The sequence below is a fragment of the Carassius gibelio genome, chromosome B11 (assembly GCF_023724105.1).
Source record: "Carassius gibelio isolate Cgi1373 ecotype wild population from Czech Republic chromosome B11, carGib1.2-hapl.c, whole genome shotgun sequence".
Classification (NCBI taxonomy): Eukaryota; Metazoa; Chordata; class Actinopteri; order Cypriniformes; family Cyprinidae; genus Carassius; species Carassius gibelio.
Window position 1 is genome coordinate 21,503,925 of NC_068406.1, and position 22,152 is coordinate 21,526,076.

At 36.8% G+C, this 22,152-nt stretch overlaps 1 protein-coding gene across 1 annotated transcript; it reads right to left on the reverse strand.

The window, feature by feature from the left end:
- Nucleotides 1-1,503: 1,503 nt before the first annotated feature.
- LOC127968281 (polypyrimidine tract-binding protein 1-like) lies at nucleotides 1,504-16,866 on the reverse strand. Its single transcript, XM_052569382.1, has 16 exons — nucleotides 16,770-16,866; nucleotides 16,208-16,258; nucleotides 14,878-14,908; nucleotides 10,086-10,146; nucleotides 9,820-9,992; nucleotides 9,384-9,530; nucleotides 8,670-8,825; nucleotides 7,812-7,922; nucleotides 7,116-7,293; nucleotides 6,939-7,019; nucleotides 6,694-6,839; nucleotides 4,914-4,947; nucleotides 4,060-4,152; nucleotides 3,313-3,529; nucleotides 3,152-3,229; nucleotides 1,504-2,727 (listed from the first exon to the last, which is right to left on the reverse strand). Exons 1-16 carry the CDS (start codon nucleotides 16,775-16,777, stop codon nucleotides 2,595-2,597), a joined length of 1,698 nt encoding a protein of 565 aa, XP_052425342.1. The 5' UTR covers nucleotides 16,778-16,866; the 3' UTR covers nucleotides 1,504-2,594.
- Between the last annotated feature and the right edge of the window lie 5,286 nt (nucleotides 16,867-22,152).

Sequence of the window (22,152 nt, forward strand, 5' to 3'; positions counted from 1 at the left end):
AATAAAAGTTTGGTCTAACTCAAAGAAATTATGTAAGAAATTGTTTAGTAAAATATACTTAAAAAAAGATATACTAAAACATTATTTTAAAGGAATATCACACAAGTTTTCATAGAAGTTTTAATTTAAGCTTGCCCAAACAATAACACCATATTTTTAAAAAACAATTTCTAAAAGTACATTTGTATTTGGGCCTATAATGCTTATTTATTTATTATTATTGTCAGCTAATAAAACCTATGCTTCAGGGACCATATTCATATAACATCTAAGGCTAAATGTAGCTCTTGACTGGTTGAGTTCGATAGTGATTAACACTAAACAGTAGAAAATCAGTTGAGTCTCCCCAGCTGGAAATGTCATTGGCTGTTAAAATCTTGTGTTTCTTATAATAAATTGACATATTGATAACACTGAACCTTTTATAATGCTCTTAATTACATGTTGATGCATACTGTATGCATTAGTGAGTGTGGTGGTGCTTATGGGGCATGGTCACTTATTCCTTATATGTTTGTAATGTTGGTTATAACTGTTTCAAATGCAAGACATTGATTGCATGAGATTAAGTTTGTAAATGATAGCCTGTGCCCTTTTGTAGTGTGCACATATATTTATCATCAAACTGTAATAACTGACTAAATTCAGTACATATACGTCTGCCATATGTTGCTACCCCTCAAAAATTCCTGCCACCCCATCAATATTTTTCTAGATCTGCCCCTGGTTTCAGCTGTTCTTCATTTATTGACACAAGAATAACCGTCATGGACACAGACTTGAGTAAACAAATATTTATTGAAGGCAAAAAGTACAACTAGGAATGTCATGAAGAACTAGATAAAGACTGAAAACAGTGTAATCTTGATTTTAACCATTTTATATTGAACTATATTTTCGCATGATGATGGTCCATAGCTGTAATCAAAATATACATGTTTTTAACGGATATAAAAACCCATAACTTTTAACATTGTGATACAAAAATAGTATTTACACCTCATCTGTCCACTATAAGAAAAAGCACTTTATAATCTAAGGCAGATGTTGTATATTGAGGGTTTTTAATGTTGTGCAAGGATGCATAATCAGGTTTTATCCAGCCACTGTAAAGAATCAACAACATGATAGAAACTTTCTACATCCACGGAGCATTTAGATTCATTTAAAGCGCCACCTCTATTTTTTTTTAGATTGGTCCCATACAAACAGTAAAACGTAATAAAGTGGGAAAAAACATCATACACAGAACTTACTGTAAAATGACCTACTGTAAAAATAGTAAAATAACTCAATCCACTATAAAACATTGCTAAGAATATGATTTTCTGAATATCATCTGGTCGGAATGTCAAATTTAGGCCATCCTTCCTCAGGCCTTTATTAACCTCTTCTGAAAGCTAATGCCACTGAATGTCACAAGGATGGACTGCTCTCAGTCAACAAAGACATTATTATAAAAAGGCACTTGTCAGATTTCATTTTCTTTTTTTGGGGGGGGGGGGGGGGGGGGGGGGTTGTTGTGGATAAAGGCCCAGCTGTTTTTACAGGTCACTAAAGGCCATCTGTTAAGACTGGCATTATGTGACGTGCACAATTCAGCAGGTGTGCTGATTATCAGTCATATCTGGCGGCCATCACAATTCACCTGAACTGTTTCCACCACACGGTTCTCCACAGAGAGACGGACATAAGGCCCTATGAGAGGACCTGTCTGTACACGCCGTTTGTCATGAAGCTAAAAGGTGTCAGGATGTCCCTTACGAAGGTACACGGAGGAAAGGCTTTGGTATCAAGCTGTAGTGTACACACAGGTACCTAAATACATAAAATACATGGGGCATAAGTAGAATAGCTTAAATAATCTATCACATCACACAACACGAAGCCCGACACTAAACATCTACACCAAATACAGGACAAACAGTAAACGGACAGCGGTTAATGATCCGCTGAATAACGCCAACATGCAATGGCCCACAGTATAAAAACAAATCAAATCTAGACAACACTATTGGATTTATACACAAACAATTGCATACATTTAAAGGAGGGAATGCGTGTAAACATTCTATGTCTAAAGATACAGTATACATGCAAAAGCTAAAGGATATGAGTATAACCCTACTGGGAGATATGTAACGCAAAGGCGCAGAGTTTTAGGCCTATACCATCAGCCTGATGAAATAACCCATGTCTCATAAGAGTATGTATGTTTGGCCCTGAGGGCACGAAATGGACTGTAAACTCCAGATTTGCAAACATTAGTTGCAGATGTTTGACTGTGGTTCTGGAGATCTGAAGCAGTAAGGCACAAATGGTACGAATGGAATCAAAAGCCTGTAGTGGTTCATCTCTGCTTCTACAGAAATCATTTTCTGAAGCCTGAAATACGCTGAAAGTGACAGATGGAGTGATAAAGTTAAGGACGTTTTCAGGCCCAACTAATAATACAGCTGTTCTAAAAATATGTAATTATCCACTTAAAATGCCTCTTAAATAAAATAATGGAATGATGGAAGTGAGCTTTGTGATTAAGACTCAGTAAGGTTTAAAATGACTGGCCACTCCATCCCTTTCAGACTGTTTTTGTCTCAAATGATGGACTTGGAGAAAGAAACCCTAAGATGGTGGTTTTCTCCGAGATCATGGTTGTGGAACTGGATGAGGGACTCGATCGCTTCCTCCACTGAACCCATCTGAATCAGAGCCATCTTGCGATCCTTCCTGGAAGTTGATGAATTTGTTAGTATTTCTTGTGGATGCACTGTTATAGAATCTATGTGCTGACAAATTCAGTAATCAACAGACTGTTGTGGCCAATTTTAACTCCAAATGACCAAATAAAGAAAAAAAGAAATAAACTAACTAATAATAAAAAGTAAACTACCGTATTTTTCGGACTATAAGTCGCACCTGAGTATAAGTCGCATCAGTCCAAAAATACGTAATGTTGAGGAAAAAAACATTTAAGTCGCACTGGACTATAAGTCTCATTTATTTAGAACCAAGAACCAAGAGAAAACATTACCGTCTTCAGCCGCGAGAGGGCGCTCTATGTTTTCAGTGGTAGACTACAGGAGCACTGAGCAGCATCAATAATTAAGATTATGTTATACTAAATATAATACCACAAATTGCACACGCTTACTGAAAGAACTTGAAGTTCTTGACAAGAGCACCACTGGTAGCAAAGAGCATCTTGAGGTCATCTTCAACAACCAAGGGCCTGAAACAGAGACAAAGTTATCCGTGAGCTATATGGGTTTTTAAATGAATAGAAAAACAAGACACTGATGTGTATAAACTCACGGGATGTTCGACAGGTGCAGGGTAGACGAGGGAGGAAAGATGTTGGAGTAGTTTTTGGAGCCTGGCTTCTTGAAGCGATGGAGAGGAGAGCTGCTGTAGTCTTTGGTGAGACCCTGGTCCTCATGTCCCTCTCGTGGCATCTGGACAGTCGTGTGTTTGGACAGCGTGATGCGCAGCGGTCTGCCGTACAACTTCTGCCCGTTTAGATGGCTCATTGCTGAAATATGAATGTATACATATAGAAATAACTAAATACTGGACTACAAGTGTATCAGTGTACATCATTCGTAACATCAATCAGTATTCACAGTAAAACACAGCATAGCCCTCTGGTCTGGTTTCCTTTGTTTGTTCATCGTGAATCATTGTTGTAACGGTTTAAAAAAAAAAGAAAAAAAAGTTGCTCTTTTGAACTTTCTATTCAATAATCCTGAAAAAAAATTAAGCAGCACAATTTTCAACATTGTTAATAAATTTTTATAATTATTATATAATGATAATAACAGTTATTATTATTTCAGTAATTCAGTAACAATTAAAGACTTTTAAATTACATATTTGTTTATTAATACAGAAAACGGTTGTTTTATATTGTAGTAATATTTAATAATATTGCTGTTTTACTGCACTTTTAATCAAATAAATGCAGCCTTGGTAAGTATAAGAGACATAGAAACATTGTAAAAATTCATATTGGCACAAACTCTCAATTGCAAGCATATGCTAATCATTTTTAAGGCTGTTTACCAAGCTGAGCCTGTGTCCCATCAGACATCTGTATGAGAGCGTTCTCCTTCTTATTGAACATGATTTTAACTCTCAATACATCCCCATATACACCTACAAAGAGAAACAGTACGATGTCAGATACAAAATATACAGTACATTATGATAAGACACATCTCATCAAAACCAGCCTGAGCTATAAAACAACTTCAGTTCACAATCAAGATACTCCATTATATCACACCATCACATGCACTTCAAGAACAAAAAATAGATTTATATACAATTATTACTAGTGTGCAACTAGGGTTCATTCAAACGAAAAGGGACTTGCTTTAAAGAAAAGACTGAAAAATTCTTAGTTAAGAAAAAAAATTATGCAGAGGAGAGTTCAAAAAAAAGTTTAGAAAATTGCAACGTGTGTTTACTTTGCTTTTCGATCTCCTGAGGAACAGATTCAATGGATTGACTGAAATAAGAATCGAAAGATAAAAAGTTGAGGGGATGAAAATGTTTTTGACCCAAAAAAGAATGAACTTATAAAACAGCAGGAGTCTTGACTATTAACCAAGTATTTTAAACTCCACAGACATGCAATAAAAAAAGGGTAAAAGGAACAGTTCTCAAAAGCATGCAATATTTTATGAGGCGCCAATTTGCTTTGTTCCGTCATTAAAAAGCTGCAGCCTTCCATCTGTGTTCAAAGGAAAGCTGGAGCTTTTCATGACGCGTCTCATCTCACCACACCAAATACTGCAGAAAACAAGCAAGACACTCAAAGAATCGGGCCTCACAGATGCCTTGTGAGGAAATCAAATCAAATTAAAAGAACAGAACAAATGAGTGACAAAAAAAGATGCTAAAGGATGACATACCGAAGAGAATAAAGAGGCAGTGGGGCGTAACTCTCTTTAAAGGACAGCAGAGGGGGGCAGCGGAGGAGGAAGAGACAGGTAAAGATCGGAGGCAGAGTGGAGGTTCAACATATCCGAGGCAGCGAGGCAGTTCCACGGGAAATGGCGAAAAACGATGGTTGGATCATGAAGATGGTTAATGGATTGGGAGCGGAGAGAGAGGGGAGGGAGTGGGGGGGATAGAAGAGAGAGAGATTTGTGTTTGTGTGTTTAAAGACATGTTGGAGTGTGTGTGTGTGATTGTGGGATGATGTTGGATGGTGTAATTGTTCGTACAGATCAGATGAGTAGAGGGAGACATATGGTGCGTGCAGCCAGATGGCAAAGGAGAACAAAGTTTCCAAAACAAAAAAAGAGCAATGGGATGAGGGGAACGGGGAGGGAGAGAAATAGGAGAAAAAAAGGAGGTAAAAAACAAGGTCAGTATACATAAAGAAATACAAAATATAGTGCTAAAGTTAACAAAGGAACTTAACACCAACATAAACTAACTCATTACTGTAGTAAACAATGGGCTCATGTCAATGTGTAAATGCACTTTCCGATGGTCTGTTTTACAAAGCAATACAAATAAAAGAACAGAACAGACCAACAGAAAATGCAATTTGGCCTTTTGGAGGAGATGAGTGGAATGTGAAATAAAGCAGCAACATATTCAAATGGAAGCAACAGGAAGAATGAAGCTCAAATGAATGGGATAATTTTATGCGAAACCGGAGGATGTTAGAGGAAGAAATGACACGACGCACTGTAGAAGGGGTGAGGACACTTGAGCAAATAAAGAGGCGCAGCTTCCGTTTTTTTGTCCCATGCACTGCAATTACTGAGGGACAACAGATTATATATGCACTAAATTTAAAGGAACATTGAGCAGTATTGCAGAAGTAACATCACCAGTCTGTAATATCCATTGTACTGTTAATTTGACTCAGTTAAACTGGCTATATGCCATTGGTTTTCTAAAAACAAAAAAAACAAAAACAGTTTATCCACTAAGTTTTTGCAGTGGTGCACCTGTGTTAATTTAATTATTTATTTATTTATTTAACAATACAAGATAAATTATACTTTTATATTTTTTATTTCATGCCATTAATGCCATTATTTCAATTTAAATTATTAATAGTATTCTACTACACATTATTACATAACATTTTATTTTATAAATTGTGACAAAAAGTGCTTCACCAATATTTATTTTGTGGTGGCATTTTCATTTTTAAATTGAAAATATTCTTATCAAAATTTTTACATTATATATATTTTTAAAAAAAAGTTATTTTGTAAGTTTTAAGTTGTGGTGCCATGGCTTCAATTTAAACTACCTGTTAATTTATAAATAAATAAAGATTACTTTTTAAAAAAATGTTTCTCATCAAGATGAGATGTGGTGCAATTATCATTTTTAATGGAAAAAATATATTTATAGCAACATTTGTTGTGGTGCCATTCCAAATGTTTTAATTTTAAATTAAATTCAAAAATAATAAATAAAAAAAAATTACATTTAGTTTCAATAAAAGCGTTCCATTTAGTTTTTGCTGTGATACCATTGCTTTCATTTAAACCATTACTATTTAAACCAATATTTTATCATTATATTATAAAAACAAAGTGAAATGTAAAATATAAAAAGTGTGTGGTCAACTACTGAAATTTTGCAATTGTGACTACATTTAATACAACTTATGCATTTATCTTGAGCACTTTCTAGGTCTGTAAGAGACTGAGAACTGCTAACCTCAGGGTTCAGGTTGCTGACCAGCATGACGCAATGGGTGCCGGGGAAGACGGGGAACCCCAGTCTGCTCGCAGCCGCTGCGGCCGCCGCTGACCCTGGCATGGCCAGCGAGGCGAAGGCTCCGGGAACCCCAGGTATTGTCAACCCTGTTCAAGATGGATTCAGTTTTATACAATACAAGACACTAGAATTCAGACAAATATGAAATACAGAAGGCTTTAGAGTTGAGCTGTGTGCCTTCATACCTGCAGCCTGCTGGATAGTAAAAGCCGGAGGGAAGGCATGCGCTGCTGCGTATGGTGAGGCAGAGATGATCCCGGGAGAAGCTGCAAAATACCAGGACGTTTAGACCTTCTAAGAGAGGTAGAATGGGAATGTGGTTAAGAATAGTGTGCTGGATGTAATTTAACAGCTTTTTGTACCGAAAGCAGCAGCCATAGCATGATGTTCAATAGTGGGATGGCTGTCCCCAGTTGGCAGGTCCGGGCGAGTGTAGTCACGGCTCTTGTCGTTATTATATTTGACGTTTAAACTGGTAAGTTTGGAAAAGCTGGTACGCAAGGTACAGCAGCCATTGTAGATGTTCTGTCCATCTAGAGCCTGAGGAAAGAGAGATTTTCAAATATAGAGTTTCACATACTTTTACAGGTTTTGAATTATCGTAACTCAAGTAACCTATTTCTATAGCTCTTTATACAATTACAATTACGTCAAAGCAGCTTCACCAATAAACAGCAGAATCAATTATGGAAACTCAACTATGGAGACAGTCAAGATATTTAACTCAAGTCAGATGCATGATTAATCACATTTTAGTCATGATCACGATTTCTGTTTCTCTCGATTTATTGAGCATAATCATATGCAACATCTGCCCGCAAATTATTTATCCCGAAGTCATATTTTAATTTAGCATTTGCATTATCTTGCATTGTTAACCTCAACAAACCTTCATGATTGCGGTAGCCAGAGTTTAAATCCCCCAATCAGAGCTTTTGATACATCCCAATCGATACATTTTCTGCTTAGTGGTTAACTAAATCTTCTCAACCTAGCAACCATGCACAGGCACACTATCTGGTCATTACAGATTATGGCTGATAGATGGCGCTACTCACCAGCTTGGCATGTTGTGCCGTCAGGCCATCAACAAACTGGAGGAGAGCTTGAAATTGGTTGTTTTTTGTGAAAGTGATCACTTTCAGCACAGTGCCAAACTTCGAGAAGATCTGTTGAGGAACCAAACATATTTTAGTATCAAACACAATAACTGCCAACAGTTAAAGGCATAGTTCACATACAAATAATTTTTCTCTCACCATTTACTTAACTTTATGTCATTCCAAATCTTCGAAAAACAAGTTAAGATATTTAATGAAACCTGAGTGGTTTCTGTCCTTCCACTGATAGTCCAGATAACCAAGCTCTAATTGTCTAATTGTCTATTAATTGTTTAATTGCAAATAAAAAACTAAATTAAATCTGTTCATCAAATATAATGATGGCATTTCTTGACAAAGCTTTGATTAAACCTCTTAATTCCCATTTATTCATTTCACAACAACTTTATGAACTTTTTGGATCTTTTAAGGACATAAATGTCTCAGGTTTCATTGAAAAAGTTATTAACAATTTTTATTATAAAAGTAGTTTGAATGCATTAACTATGCCTTGTAATGCACTTTATAAAGCATTGTATGGTCTCATGAATAATTATAACCACAGTTATAATGAAAACACATGACAACGAACCTTCAAATATTATAATGCATTTGAACTCTGGTTATTATTACTGAAAATACAAAATGCATTACAACGTACATTACAAATACCTGTATAATGTATTATACATAAAGATTTCAAAGTGCCACCAAAATAACCCAAAGCCTTATGGCTGAGAGTGAGCAAATGATTATAATTTTAATTTTTCATTGAACTATCTCTTTAGTAAGAAAGGAACTAGAGCAAGTGTATACCTGGTGCAGGACATCTAGGGTCACGGGGTAGAAGAGGTTTTCAACGATGACCCTCAGGACAGGGCTGGGTCCAGTCAAACCAGATGGGTCAACAGCACTTAGAGTCATGCCACCTGTCTGGACAGCATTCACCGCCTGCAGTGCTGCCTGTGCCCTCTGTAGACACACACACACACAAAAAAAAAAAAAAAAAAAAAAATATTCACACATATGTTTAAATAACCATTTTAATTGCATTTGATTAATTTTACACCTATGCATCCCTATGCACATTTTTATGTCTGAAAATGCATGAGTGAAATTTGTAGACAGCTTATTTTGAAATAAAAACTGAGTATGGAGTAAACACTGCAAGCCACGTTTCTGTGTTTACTCAAACAGAACGAAGCAAAGTAAATGAAGCAATCCTCCAAATGAGCACTGATGGGCTACAGCTGTGGCATAATCCATTAAAGGCCTTTAGTGGTATATAAACTGTGTTTAGAGAGGAAAATGCGGCAACCAAAATCAAGATGCACAGAAGATAGCAAATCAGACCACTTGTATCAATCATCCAGTGCACAGCTGCTGCAAATAACTGAGCGTTATACATTTTGGCTGTCTTTATTTACGTAAAACATTTACAAATGAATCAAGATTTCAGAAATGTGGAATGAAGCCACGTGCACCCCTGTGCGTGGTGCATGTGCTGGGCTGAGAGAATTTAAAACATACCACTTGGTTCGGTGAGTTGTCTGTTTTTAGCTCTTTGTGGTTTGAGTACTGCATGAAGATGGGATGATTCCTGATGACGGGCGTTACGGAGGAGTAGTAAGTAACCATCGTCTGGGCTGCTTCTTCAGTATTCATTTCCAAAAAAGCCTGCACAAAAATGCACATCATGACATTTGCCTTAAGCCTGGAAAATGCATAAGAACACAAACACTTCTAGCTAAACAAACTCCATTTCACAGAAATGTATCCCTTTTGTGTAATGTTTTTTTAAGTCTATTTTTGTTCACCAAGATTTTATTTATTTGGTGAAAAACTAGTATTATGGTGAAATATTATAAAAAAGATTTAATGAATAGATTTTCTAGGTAGGTTAAGTCAACTTGTCTCCTTTTTCGAGCTAATTCTAAGAGTGTCATAAATGGAGAGGGAATGATACCTGGTTCTTTCCCTTCAGCATGAGCAGATTGGTGACTTTGCCAAAGGGAAGGCCGAGGGAGATGACCTCCGCTTCGTTGATGTCATTGGGCAGCTTGCGGACATGTATAACTCTGGACGGGACGCTAGGACTTCTGATGTCACCTTTGAACTTCTTGCTGTCGTTGCCGTTGGCTGTGTTGAAAGCAGATGATCAGGACGGGTTGCTAGGACAAAACTAAACACATTTAACAAGGAAATAACGAGTCAAGAGCAAACAGATCCTACCTGCTGAGGTCATGATATAGGGCCCGCTGGAAACACAGGAGAACAGCTCGTCAGATCCTCTCTGAAAAAAGAAAAGAGAAAAGCTCCAGGTTAAACACGTTTCAGTCATTTCTATGAAGTTTAGACAGTCAGTTTACAAACAGAACACTTGAAGTAAACAGGAAAAAACTATGGCAGACTAATCCATCCTTATGCCAACAACAACCAGTAAATGAAAGAATGATAGTGGGATGTCCAAATAAGGACAAGTTTACATCAGAAAACTGAATGCAGGAAATGGACAATGTTGCTTTCAGTTTTCCTGTGCAAACAGCAAATCCTTAAGGGCGGGTGGGGTCAGAGATCAACCACAAGACATCCCCCACCAGAAACCTATGAAGCAAGATCTCAGTAGAACATGGGGAGAGGGGCAGTTTTACATTTCCGGGTCATCAACCAGGAGGAATGAATGTCCAGACTGAATGTGGAATTTGCTCTTTTACACCTTCCTCGTATTTAGAGAAGGACGGAACATGTCTACGTGAAAGACCAGGACATTTATACAACCAAACCTCAGTACATGGTATCAAACACCACATTTCAAAGGAAGAGATCAACCAAAAAAAATGGAAACTCTCATCAGTTACAAATGAAAACCTGAACAAGTTTCTTCTGTTAAACATAAAAGCAGATATTTTGAAGAAAGTGGGTAACCAGACAGTTAACACTTGGTGTCAGTGGGGACCAGCAACAGTTTGCTTATCTATATTCTTAAAAATATCAAAATAGCTGCTTCTGTGTTCAGTGGAAGAAATGCATAGAGGTTTGGAACAAATGTCCCATTAAACCAAGATTACATGTGATGTGACTAACAAAAGTAATAAAGCACAGTTCTGCAAATAACATGCGTCTTTGTCCCAACAGTTGAGACAAACAAAGCAACAAAAGATGGCTGGATTAAGATTGTGTGCATGACTAAAGCAAGAGTGAATTAAGTGTATTCAGCAGAAACTCCATGCAACCACACAGGCCTGCCCACCACATATTAAAATTCCACAGTCAAACGACTCAATGAAAACCAGATGTAAACCAGAGGGGGTGGCTACACAACAAGCATCTGGTACAGCAAACTAAGCTAAGAAACCATCGTTTACTGCAAAACAAGCTAAACTGGGAGCTTTTACAGAAAAGCTTTTACAGAAACTTTGTTTACAGCTCTGCTCACAGTTTCCGGTTACCAAACACTGCAAATGAATTGACAACAAACCTGCAATGTTTATAGTAATAATGTGAGAACAATAATGCTAAATTATCATTTTAGCAGCTGACAACTATTATAGTCAAATGAATTTCGGGTTCTGTGTTACCTACAGAATTAGTTAGAGAAGTTTGCTTTGTTTAATGTAACCAGTACTTTGCAGACAGATACATATTGTCATGCGTGTTATTTCCTCCTAACATTAAGTTAAATCATAAAAACATCTTGAGAAAATTTCAATACAAGTATCCTTATTTCATACAGTACATTATAAATGTAACGATGCCTAAATTACCTTGAAGCATTTAAAATACTGAAAATGCAATGAATTAAATTTGGTTTAGTTCAATTGTTTTAAGATGAATTTTTTTAACCAAATGAAAACAGCCATAGCATTAAATAATGATCAGCTTATCTGTTTCCCAGTGCAAAAAGTAGTGCATCACAACAAAAACACAATTCTCCATGTTTTAACCAATCGAAAATATTTTCTATTGTAAACAACAGTATGTTACATATGCCGCTGATAGAAATTAACTGGAACATTCCTCGAAACTTCAATGCATTAAATAAACTTTATCGAGCATGACAAACACAAACATTCAATATGTCAACTTTTTCTTGGGTGGGGCATGATGGGATACTTGGTTAAACAGAATCAAATGTGTGAAAGACGGGGGAGGGGAGAAGACTGCAACAATCGACAACAAACACAGCAGCTCTGATTGTAATGTGCTCACCATGGAGACCGTGTGCCTGAGCTGCAGGTAACTGAAACCCAACCCAGAACTGAATACACAAGACCCATTATCTCCATACGCCCAGGTGTGCCTTTCACCCACAATTACTGTTCAAACTTGAGCCGTTTACCACACTAACCATACAGGTTAAGAGCACTGATCCAGACTTCTGTTTTACATTATAATATTAATAGTAATTGTCCATGACTCTGTACAGACTTTAACATATAAACATTTGGACACTAGTCAGCAACTGAAAAAGTTGGTTCCGAGATTGGATTTAAAATAGTTGCATTTTTCTGCATTAAGTATCAGCTTCAGATCGGAGTACAATAGGATACGAGATTGATGAGAAAAGGTGATTTTTTTTTCTGAATTGTGAAACAGACAAGAATTGCGATTGATTGAATGCAAGTTTTCAAATCTTCTAAATGGCTGTTTGTCTATTGGTTAACATTATTCTGACCTAGATGATGTCATCAGATAGTAGTTAGTTGTCAGATAGTACTTACTAGGAAAGTAGTTTTAGTGGATGTTGCATTTATATTTTGATCAAAGAAAGAATAACATTCACCAATCATTCACGCACACAAAAAAAAATGAACAGGGAAAATGTCATGATTTCATGTTAACTGGAAACACAGGAAAGCTTCAGATTCCCATATATTGGGCTAATTTAAAATCCATCTAACAAGATGACAATCCACAGTAGTTCCAGTTCAAACAAGCTGGTACTATTGAGAATCATGGACTTGCTGTAACCCACAAGCTATTGACCTGCATTCTTCATCAAGAGATACAGAGAACAAGAAAAAGAGACTGATAGCATCAAGCGAACCCCCATGTGACCCATTAGCACCTCCCCCTGCCATCATCCTTCTGATCAGCACTGCTGAACAAACACAAGAGCTACATGTGTGTGCTGAGTGATGAGGTAAAACATATTTGCATTTGATGAATAGACTGCATTCATCTCGTCATATCAACAGCCAAAACCAGTCTCTAAGGAATGTCTTTGAAATGGGTTCAATCATTAAGCAGAGGTAAAAAGTGCGCAGAAACAATAAAATGCTTGTCACCTGAAGATCATCTAACAGTGAGAACATCCAATTTGATGACCAATTTTAAGACATCAAATTACAACAGAACATCTACTTTTCTTAATTAATGCCTTTGATGCCTCTAATGGCTTAAATAAAGAAACCCAATTTTTTGATGATAATAAAGGCAGTGTGTAGCTATAGAAAAATTAAATGAAATATTAATATAGCCCACTGCTCAAGATCAATAGGAGTTGTATAAACCATGTTTGGTTTCACTCATACATGTGGAACATTATTATATTGTGAATTTACAGTTTAAATTAGCCAAATACATGAGGATGCTAAGCTAAGCAATTGTTGTTGGTTTGCTCCAGGTGTGTGTGTGTGTTCACTACTGTGTGTGTGTGCACTGGGATGGGTTAAATGCAGAGCACAAAGTCTGAGTATGGGACACCATATCTGGCCACACGTCACTTCACTTTCACAATCCAATCAATTCCCAGTGTATAAAATCAAGCCCTGGCTAACAACTTTTCTTATCAAATCTCCTATATCACTCATGTTACAAAAACCAAATGAGTTCTGAATGGAGTTTCATGTTTCTTTATCCCATAGTCTATTCGATCTGAACCTGTGACATAACACAAAAAAATGCCTCTAACAGATATTTCAAATCCAAAACCTTAAATTAGCATTCAACTCTTAAAACAGTGCCCATCTCTGTACTGTATTAATCCTCAGACAAATGCAGTGCCTGTAGGTTTCGTGCTGCATAAGTTCCTGCATGACCTACAGCATGTAAGTAACTAACTTAAATGAACCTCATGAATCAGGCTTTTGTTCTACATCCTGTGGGTCCCTCCTCACTAGCCACATACCACAGGAAATAATCTTTAATGAGGGAATGAGTGGGAGTGTTCATGTTGTGGCCTCGTGAAGGCTGATCCAGGCAGCAAGTTAAGGATTTCTTAACTATGGGTTTCACAGCAGCCAAATATTATGAGCCAGAATCTATTTTGGAAATTAAATCACAACCTGAAGTTAATAAAAAGTTGAGGAAGCACATGGTATGGCAAGATGCTATAGTGCTTGTTCTAACAAATCTCTGATTCACTTTTGAAATGATTTACATTATTGCCAGGATGAATCATGTCTGGAAGGAGCAACAGCAAGAGACATGGAAGTCAAAAATGGCGCTTTTCCACTGCATAGTACGGCACATTTCATTACCACCTCGGTTGAGGTTTCAAGCAAACCGTACCGTTATTAAACCATGTGTAAACTCAGCTGGTCACTGATTGGCCGAAGACAATAATCACTACCTGCGTCATTGAACTCGCGACATGAGACACACCAGCAAAGAAACAAGCGCAATTGTTTTGAATGAGCACACCCCTTTTAACAACCAACAATTCTGTTTCATGGTCTGTTGAGGAAGTACACACGTTCCTCTCTTTGATAGCCAAAGAGCAGGTTAAATGAGAGCTTTTTAAATGAAAAAGTTTTTTGGAGCAGGAGCAACTATAACAACATGTGAATGATCCCGCCCACTCCAAAGTGGTACTAACCTACAGTGGACACAAACTGAGCCGAGCCGAGTTATACCACCCAGTGGAAAAGCACCAAAAGGCTATGTGAATACTCAATACAGAGTCCCGGCAAACAAACAGTTAAAGAAAGATAAGCAAAACAATCTGCTCTTATTAAACCAACCCAAGCTGTACAGCACATGTAGTCGTAGTGACTTTCCAAAGGAAAAAAAAGATTCTTACCTTTGTTCCAACTGCAATATCGTGAACGACGCTGCAAAAGAAAACAGAAATGGAAAACTAAAATCAGAGCAGGAACCCATAAACAAAATGCATGAAATTGGAAAAGAAAAACCATTCTGACCCCATGCACTTGTCTAAAATAGTCCCAGTGAAACAAAAAGGTAAAGACAGAAAAACATTACATGCATAGACAGATATCTATTATGTAATTTAAGAATCCAGACCATTTTGTGAAATTAATATCCTCAACCTAGTCTAAATATTAACCATAATTCATAAAAGTGGGGCTAATGAGTTCAATATTGCATTTGGCTCACGTTGGTTAGATGTTTTTCCCATTAAAGGAATAAGCAGATTGCAGATATACTGTGTAATCTAGTTCCTTCCCACAGATCTTCCTTAGAGCAAGAAATATGAGTGGTATTTTGGGTCAGTCTATGGTTGAAGATTAACCCCCACATCCTGTTTCACATGAACTCCCAGTAAACGCAATACCAGAATTTCTCCTCTGGCTCGGGTCTTCGAAAAGCCCTAACATCAACACGGCGCACCATGAAAGCTTTTATGTTTGAAACAATGGAAAGAAAAAGAAACTGAGTGTACCAAAACAAAGTCCCGATACATCTTTCCCAAGAGGGAAAAAACCTTCATGCAAATAGGTGTGAGAGCTTAAACGAGGGGGCCCTGTGGACTGGGGTCATTTTTCACAATACCTGGGGTGTGGTTTTAGTTTCTGTGTATCATCTTACATGGTGCATCTCTGGTTCATTCAGTCATGGTTCAACCATTTACCATGTAGTCACGACAGTAATGGTTACCTCTATGTGGTGTAAACCACATAAACTAGGTTGCTATTCAACAAACAGTGACTAAAACTTCTAAAATATTTGTTAAATTTGAGAAAATGTTGTATATCAAACTCAAGAAGTTGAATTCCCTATAAACCTATTTATTTTTCCATGTATTTTTGGTTTGCCATTTTGTAACCCGAAAATTACCAAGTCTACCTTAAAACCCATATTTTTGCAATGCTCTAGCATAAACCTTAATTGAAAATATTAAAAAGAAAAAAAAGGACTTGTGCTTCTATCAATAAAAAACAAGTCAAGGCACACCAATATGAATCATATTCAGGAAATTAGAATAATAACGTACCTAACGTTACTGTGTTTTGATGGAAACTATGGCAACCATGACGATTTTTGTAAGCGAGGTACCTTAGTATGCTAATATTTGACTAATATAACAAATAAATAGTGTAATCTGTTGGCGGGTAATAAAGAAAAATGAAAACCCCAGCTCTGAGCTGTAAAATTTCAGAAAGACTTACTCTAATTCTGCGTAACTCGATCCCAAAGGATACAGTTCAGTCTCTAGGCGGCTGCACAAGGGAAAAAAATGTCAATGCCATCACACAACCAAAGTATTCAATTTACTTATGCTCACTTTATTAATAGTTTCCTGTTCAGAAAGAACAACATAACTTTTGGGATTCTCTATATTTGTGACTTTTAAAGATTTTTGTTATTTACTCTTTTTACTTAAACTTTTTTCACTGCATGCAACAAGTCCTCTCGATGGAACTCTCCTTAGTTTCGCAGAAAAAAATAAATGCCTTATTTAGGCTGCAAAACTCGAACTCTGGTTTACGTCGTACTAATAAAACAGTCAAACTTAGGGGGAAAATGTGTTTAACAAAGCGTCGAGAATCAGACAGAAACCTGATTCACGGTTAAACTATGGGTTTGCTAATGATGAAATCTTTCGCGCTGTCCAAACAAACGAAAACAAAAATGCATTACAGTTGATAAAGGCAGGGTTTTATTCGTTTATGTCTTATAGCCCGGTCAGCTCAATTTATTTTCCATTCGCAGTAACGTAGCATCACTTACCCGTCCATTGCACACCGAGGAACAGCAGCTCTGATCCGCAACTTTGTTGCTTGGCTGAGTTTTCTTAAAGCGCTACAAAATGGCGGAGTGCGTTGAGCGGAGCCTCAGCGATGAGCTCGGTGATTGGTCAACAGTGGGAATGCGAGACACGAGGAGGATTCTGATTGGATAAGGCGAGATGAAAGCAAAGGGCGGTTACAGTTGTGGAGGGAAGAAAGTGCGTGTCGCGCATCCTAGTATTGTTCTGCGTCTCTGAAGAATGGACTACTCCCTTAAGAAACCGCATGTTTCTTGCATTTGGTTCAATCAAAGCATTAACGTGTTATTTTGTAGGTGAAACAGTAACTTTACATAATGAAATAAATGTATGATATCTAATATATTTATGATATATAACAATGACTCTAACAGAATACACTTTTTTGTAGTTCTTAGTTTCTTAAAGAAGTTCTCAGTATACCTTTCAGACAAAACAACAAACTGAAAGCTAATATAATCAGCTTCATGAATATTTTAGGTTGCAGTGGTAGCAGAGACCCATTATGTCGGACTAAGGACTTGATTGCTGTTTCCACAACATACAAAAATAATAATGCGTATGTAAATGAAATGCATGAAGTTTTCAGCATCACTGATGGTGGCCAAAGTAGACCAGTGATGAAGGACGAACTTCATCCAGTGAATTTCAGACAAAATAGCCTTTGGCCCTTTTTGTTGTTACACATTGTAGACACAGTCTCGTGATCCGACCCTTATATAGTTGGATTGCTGTCAGTTAGATTTAAGTGCCTCTAGCATCAAAGGCCTCATGATCTCCTTGATGTCTCTGGAGTGAGACGGAGTCTCTTGTGAACACCTGGCTGAGGAGAGTTTTACTGTTTTTGTTCATAGACAAAATAGTTCTGGTTTTGTAAAACCACCTTGTATCCAAGAAAATGCATACTATGAAAAAAGGTTTCTTTTATAGAAACCAAGTTGATATAGCATATGTGATGTGAACTAAAATGACAGTTTCAATGGAAACTTGTTTCTATGTAAATGTTTTAAATGTCTTGTCCAGAAGGACTATGGGACATGGAGATCTTTGGAATCAGGTAACATCATCATCAATAATTACCTGTTCGTCTCACTCAGGAAATTACTTTTCCCCTGTGCCACACCTGCTTAAATCTAAATAATAGATGGTGGGCCACAACAGAAACTGAGACTCAATGTCTCCAAGGAAGCCAACTGAAGGCATCACATGACCTGGCCAGGTAGATAACTGGACAGAGTTGAGGCCGAGCAATCAGTTAAAGAATACAATCAATGTATTGTTTTCAATATATTGTTTTGTAAAAAATAATCAGTTGGAAATAATTGATTATGAAAGAACAGTAGGGTACATGTGTTTGTCATTTATCAGGATTAGACTGGTTTGATTACATATATATATATATATATATAGTTGGCTGACTATTTCTTGCAATGTAAAAAAAAAAGTAGTTTAACAACACAGTTCTTTTTTAAATTATTACTTACATAAAATACAGATATTTGATACATATCAAAGTTATATGTATGTTAACATTACAATGGCATACAGGGAAATAACCGCATGAATAACTTTGGTACTGTTTCCATACATAATTTACATTTGCATGTTTCCATTTCATAAACACACTATAAAATTTTTGTTTGTTTCACATAAACACTATCAAAGTTATTTATAGTTATGTTTACAGAAATATTGTATAAAGTTACATAGGTACATTTATCTATTTGATACAGTGTTTTTGTACAAATATAAACAACTTTATAAAACATAAATAACTAGGTATAGAAACACAGTATCAAAGTTATTTATAATTACATTTACAAAACAGTTGCATACAAGAAAAGTTTTATAAAATCTATCATATGTTTACAGGAACACTATGAAAGTAATGTTTATTTACATGCATATCGAAACGTATCAAAGTTACTTATATTTGCATGTTTATTTTTAACATTTACATTACAGTCCTTTAATCTATCCTCCAACAGTCTGGTCTTTAATCATTTGCCTATGCTTTTAACAAGGGGCCATTCTGATAGTTTAAGTAGGCAAGCAACAGTCCTGTTCACTTTCTCGCAGTTACACACCTAGTTAAGGGTCTTTCTCAAGGGCATCATCACAATAAAGCACACAATCTTTTATACAATAAAAATTAAATCTAATGGATGTTGATTACCTTTTTCTAATGTTTCATTCAAGATTCATTAATCTGGTTCCAAGTTTTTTTTTTTTTTAGCTGTAAATCATAAAGGTATTTTGAAAATAAGTGCATGTCATTTATCTTTTTTTTTTTATTTTTTTATTTTAAAAATAAATATATTCTCTTCCCTTCAGATGCAGTGAAGTGAATGCAGCGATGGCAGAACACCTGAAGCACGTTCCAAGAAGAGCTGAGGGTGGAGGTTACACAACAAATGAGCCAAACAGCTGTAATGTGTTATATGTGGGATAGTTCACCCAAAAATGAAAATAGTCATAATTTTCTCAGACTCGTGTTACTACAAACCTGTATAACTTTCTATATTCTGCTTGAGCAGATCTCGTCATCTTAACGATCATGATCATTTTTCCTACAATGGCAGTTAATGATTTGTGAGATTGTGAGATCTGCTTGGTTACAAACATTCTTCCAAATATCTTTGTGTTTATAAGACAACGTCAATGACAAGATTAATAAAGACATGATAAAAAGAAACCCTCTTTTAACATTCCAGTCGAACACACGTGAACGCATTCTCAGAAATGTAAACTTTGAATTATAAACAGTAAAAGGAAGATTCATATGACTCAAATGATTCACGAACCCGCTCTGAAGTCGCGATCTGACTCAAATGATTCGCGGACCCGCTCTGAAGTCGCGATCTGACTCAAATGATTCGCGAACCCGCTCTGAAGTCCCGATCTGACTCATATGACTCAAATGATTCGCGGACCCGCTCTGACGTCCTGATCTGACTCATATGGCTCAAATGATTGGCAGCCCCGCTCTGATGTCGCGATCTGATTCATGAACCCACTCTGAAGTCCTGATCTAACTTTTTTTTTCTTTATTTTAAACAGTTAGAGCACAACAATAATTTTCAAATAACAAAATACAAGAAAAATAGAGACAGAGAACATTTCAGCAACATAATTAAAAAAAGAAGAAGTCCCGATCGAACTCAAATGATTTGCAAGCCAGCTCTGATGTCCCGATCTGACTCATATCACTCAAATGATTTGCGGACCCGCTCTGAAGCATAGACAGTAAAAAAAATGGACACAGCGACCCCGTTGGATTCAACGGATAAAAATGAAGTCAATTAGAAGCACGCACTTCCTGGGGGTTGGGCATACTGCGCAGACTCAAACTGAGTTTGATGACACAGATGTCACATGAACAACCTGTAAGTATATTATATAAAATCTACTGTTGGGTAAGTACATTTTGTATTATTTGATTAACGTGCTTGAGTTTTACTTGTTTGACAAGAAGGAACCGAGAGGAATGATGCCCACATTGTCAACTGAAATTCACTGAGTAAGGCTAAAATGAGCTAACATTAGAAGGCTAAAAGTTACTTATATTGATGTAATTTTTATTGGTACGCTTTAATTAATTATTCAGGGGACATCACAGCCCACCTGTCTTATCAGAAATGTCCTGTTCACTTTCTCGCAGTTACACACCTAGTTAAGGGTCTTTCTCAAGGGCATCATTACAATAAAGCACACAATCTTTTATACAATAAAAATTAAATCTAATGCATGTTGATTACCTTTTTCTAATGTTTCATTCAAGATTCATTTATCTTGTTCTAAGTTTTTTTTTTTTAGCTGTAGACCATAAAGATATTTTGAAAATAAGTGCACGCATTTATTCCTTTTACTTTTATTTTTTTATTTTAAAAATAAAAATATTGTCTTCCCTTCAGATGCAGTGAAGTGAATGCAGCGATGGCAGAACACCTGAAGCACGTTCCAAGAAGAGCTGAGGGTGGAGGTTACACAAGAAATGAGCCAAACAGCTGTAATGTGTTATATGTGGGATAGTTCACCCAAAAATGAAAATAGTCATAATTTTCTCACCCTCATGTTACTACAAACATGTATAACTTTCTATGTTCTGTTGACACAAAGATATTTGGAAGAATGTTTGTATCTAAGCAAATCTCGTCATCTTAATGATCATGATAATTTTTCCTACAATGGCAGTTAATGATTTGTGAGATTGTGAGATCTGCTTGGTTACAAACATTCTTCCAAATATCTTTGTGTTTATAAGACAACTGGGTAAGTCAATGACAAGATTAATAAAGACATGATAAAAAGAAACCCTCTTTTAACATTCCAGTCGAACACAGGTGAACGCATTCTCAGAAATGTAAACTTTGAAATATAAACAGTAAAAGAAAGATTCATATGACTCAAATGATTCACGAACCCGCTCTGAAGTCGCGATCTGACTCAAATGGTTTGAGAATCCGCTCTGAAGTCCCGATTTGACTCATGACTCAAATGATTCGCGGAACCGCTCTGAAGTCCCGATTTGACTCATATGACTCAAATGATTCGCAAACCCTCTCTGAAGTGGCGATCTGACTCAAATGATTCGCGAAATCGCTCTGAAGTCCCGATCTGACTCAAATGATTCGCGGACCCGCTCTGAAGTCCCGATCTGACTCATATGACTCCAATGATTCGCGGACCCGCTCTGAAGTCGCGATCTGACTCAAATGATTCGCGAACCCGCTCTGAAGTCCCGATCTGACTCATATGACTCAAATGATTCGCGGACCCGCTCTGAAGTCGCGATCTGACTCAAATGATTCGCGAATCCGCTCTGACGTCCCGATCTGACTCATATGACTCAAATGATTTGAAGACCCGCTCTGATGTCGCGATCTGATTCGCGAACCCACCCTGAAGTCCTGATTTAACTTTTTTTTCTTTATTTTAAAGAGCCAGTAAGATGAAAATTCTAAGCTTCCTATCACTGTTTATAAGTCATGTACATTAGGTTTAAATCCATCCAAGGTTAAAAAACATTGTCATTTTGTCAAAATATCATTTTAAAATTACCTCAATTCTCAGAGATCCTCAAACGGTTAGCGCGAAGCTGTTCAAAAGATTCAGTTTCCTTAAACCCCACCTTTTGGTAGCATACTGTGTTCTGATTGGTCAACTAACATAAGCAGTTTGGATTGGTTGTTCTGCACACACCTCCACGGTAAACTATGCGTTAGCATCTGTTTGTAGTGAATTATGTCTTATTCCTCTTACCGTGAAGCAAACAGTAAAATAAAAAACTTGAACAGCCTCGCTGCTTTTTCTTCTGTGTGGGTGTGTATTCAAGCCGCGTGCTTC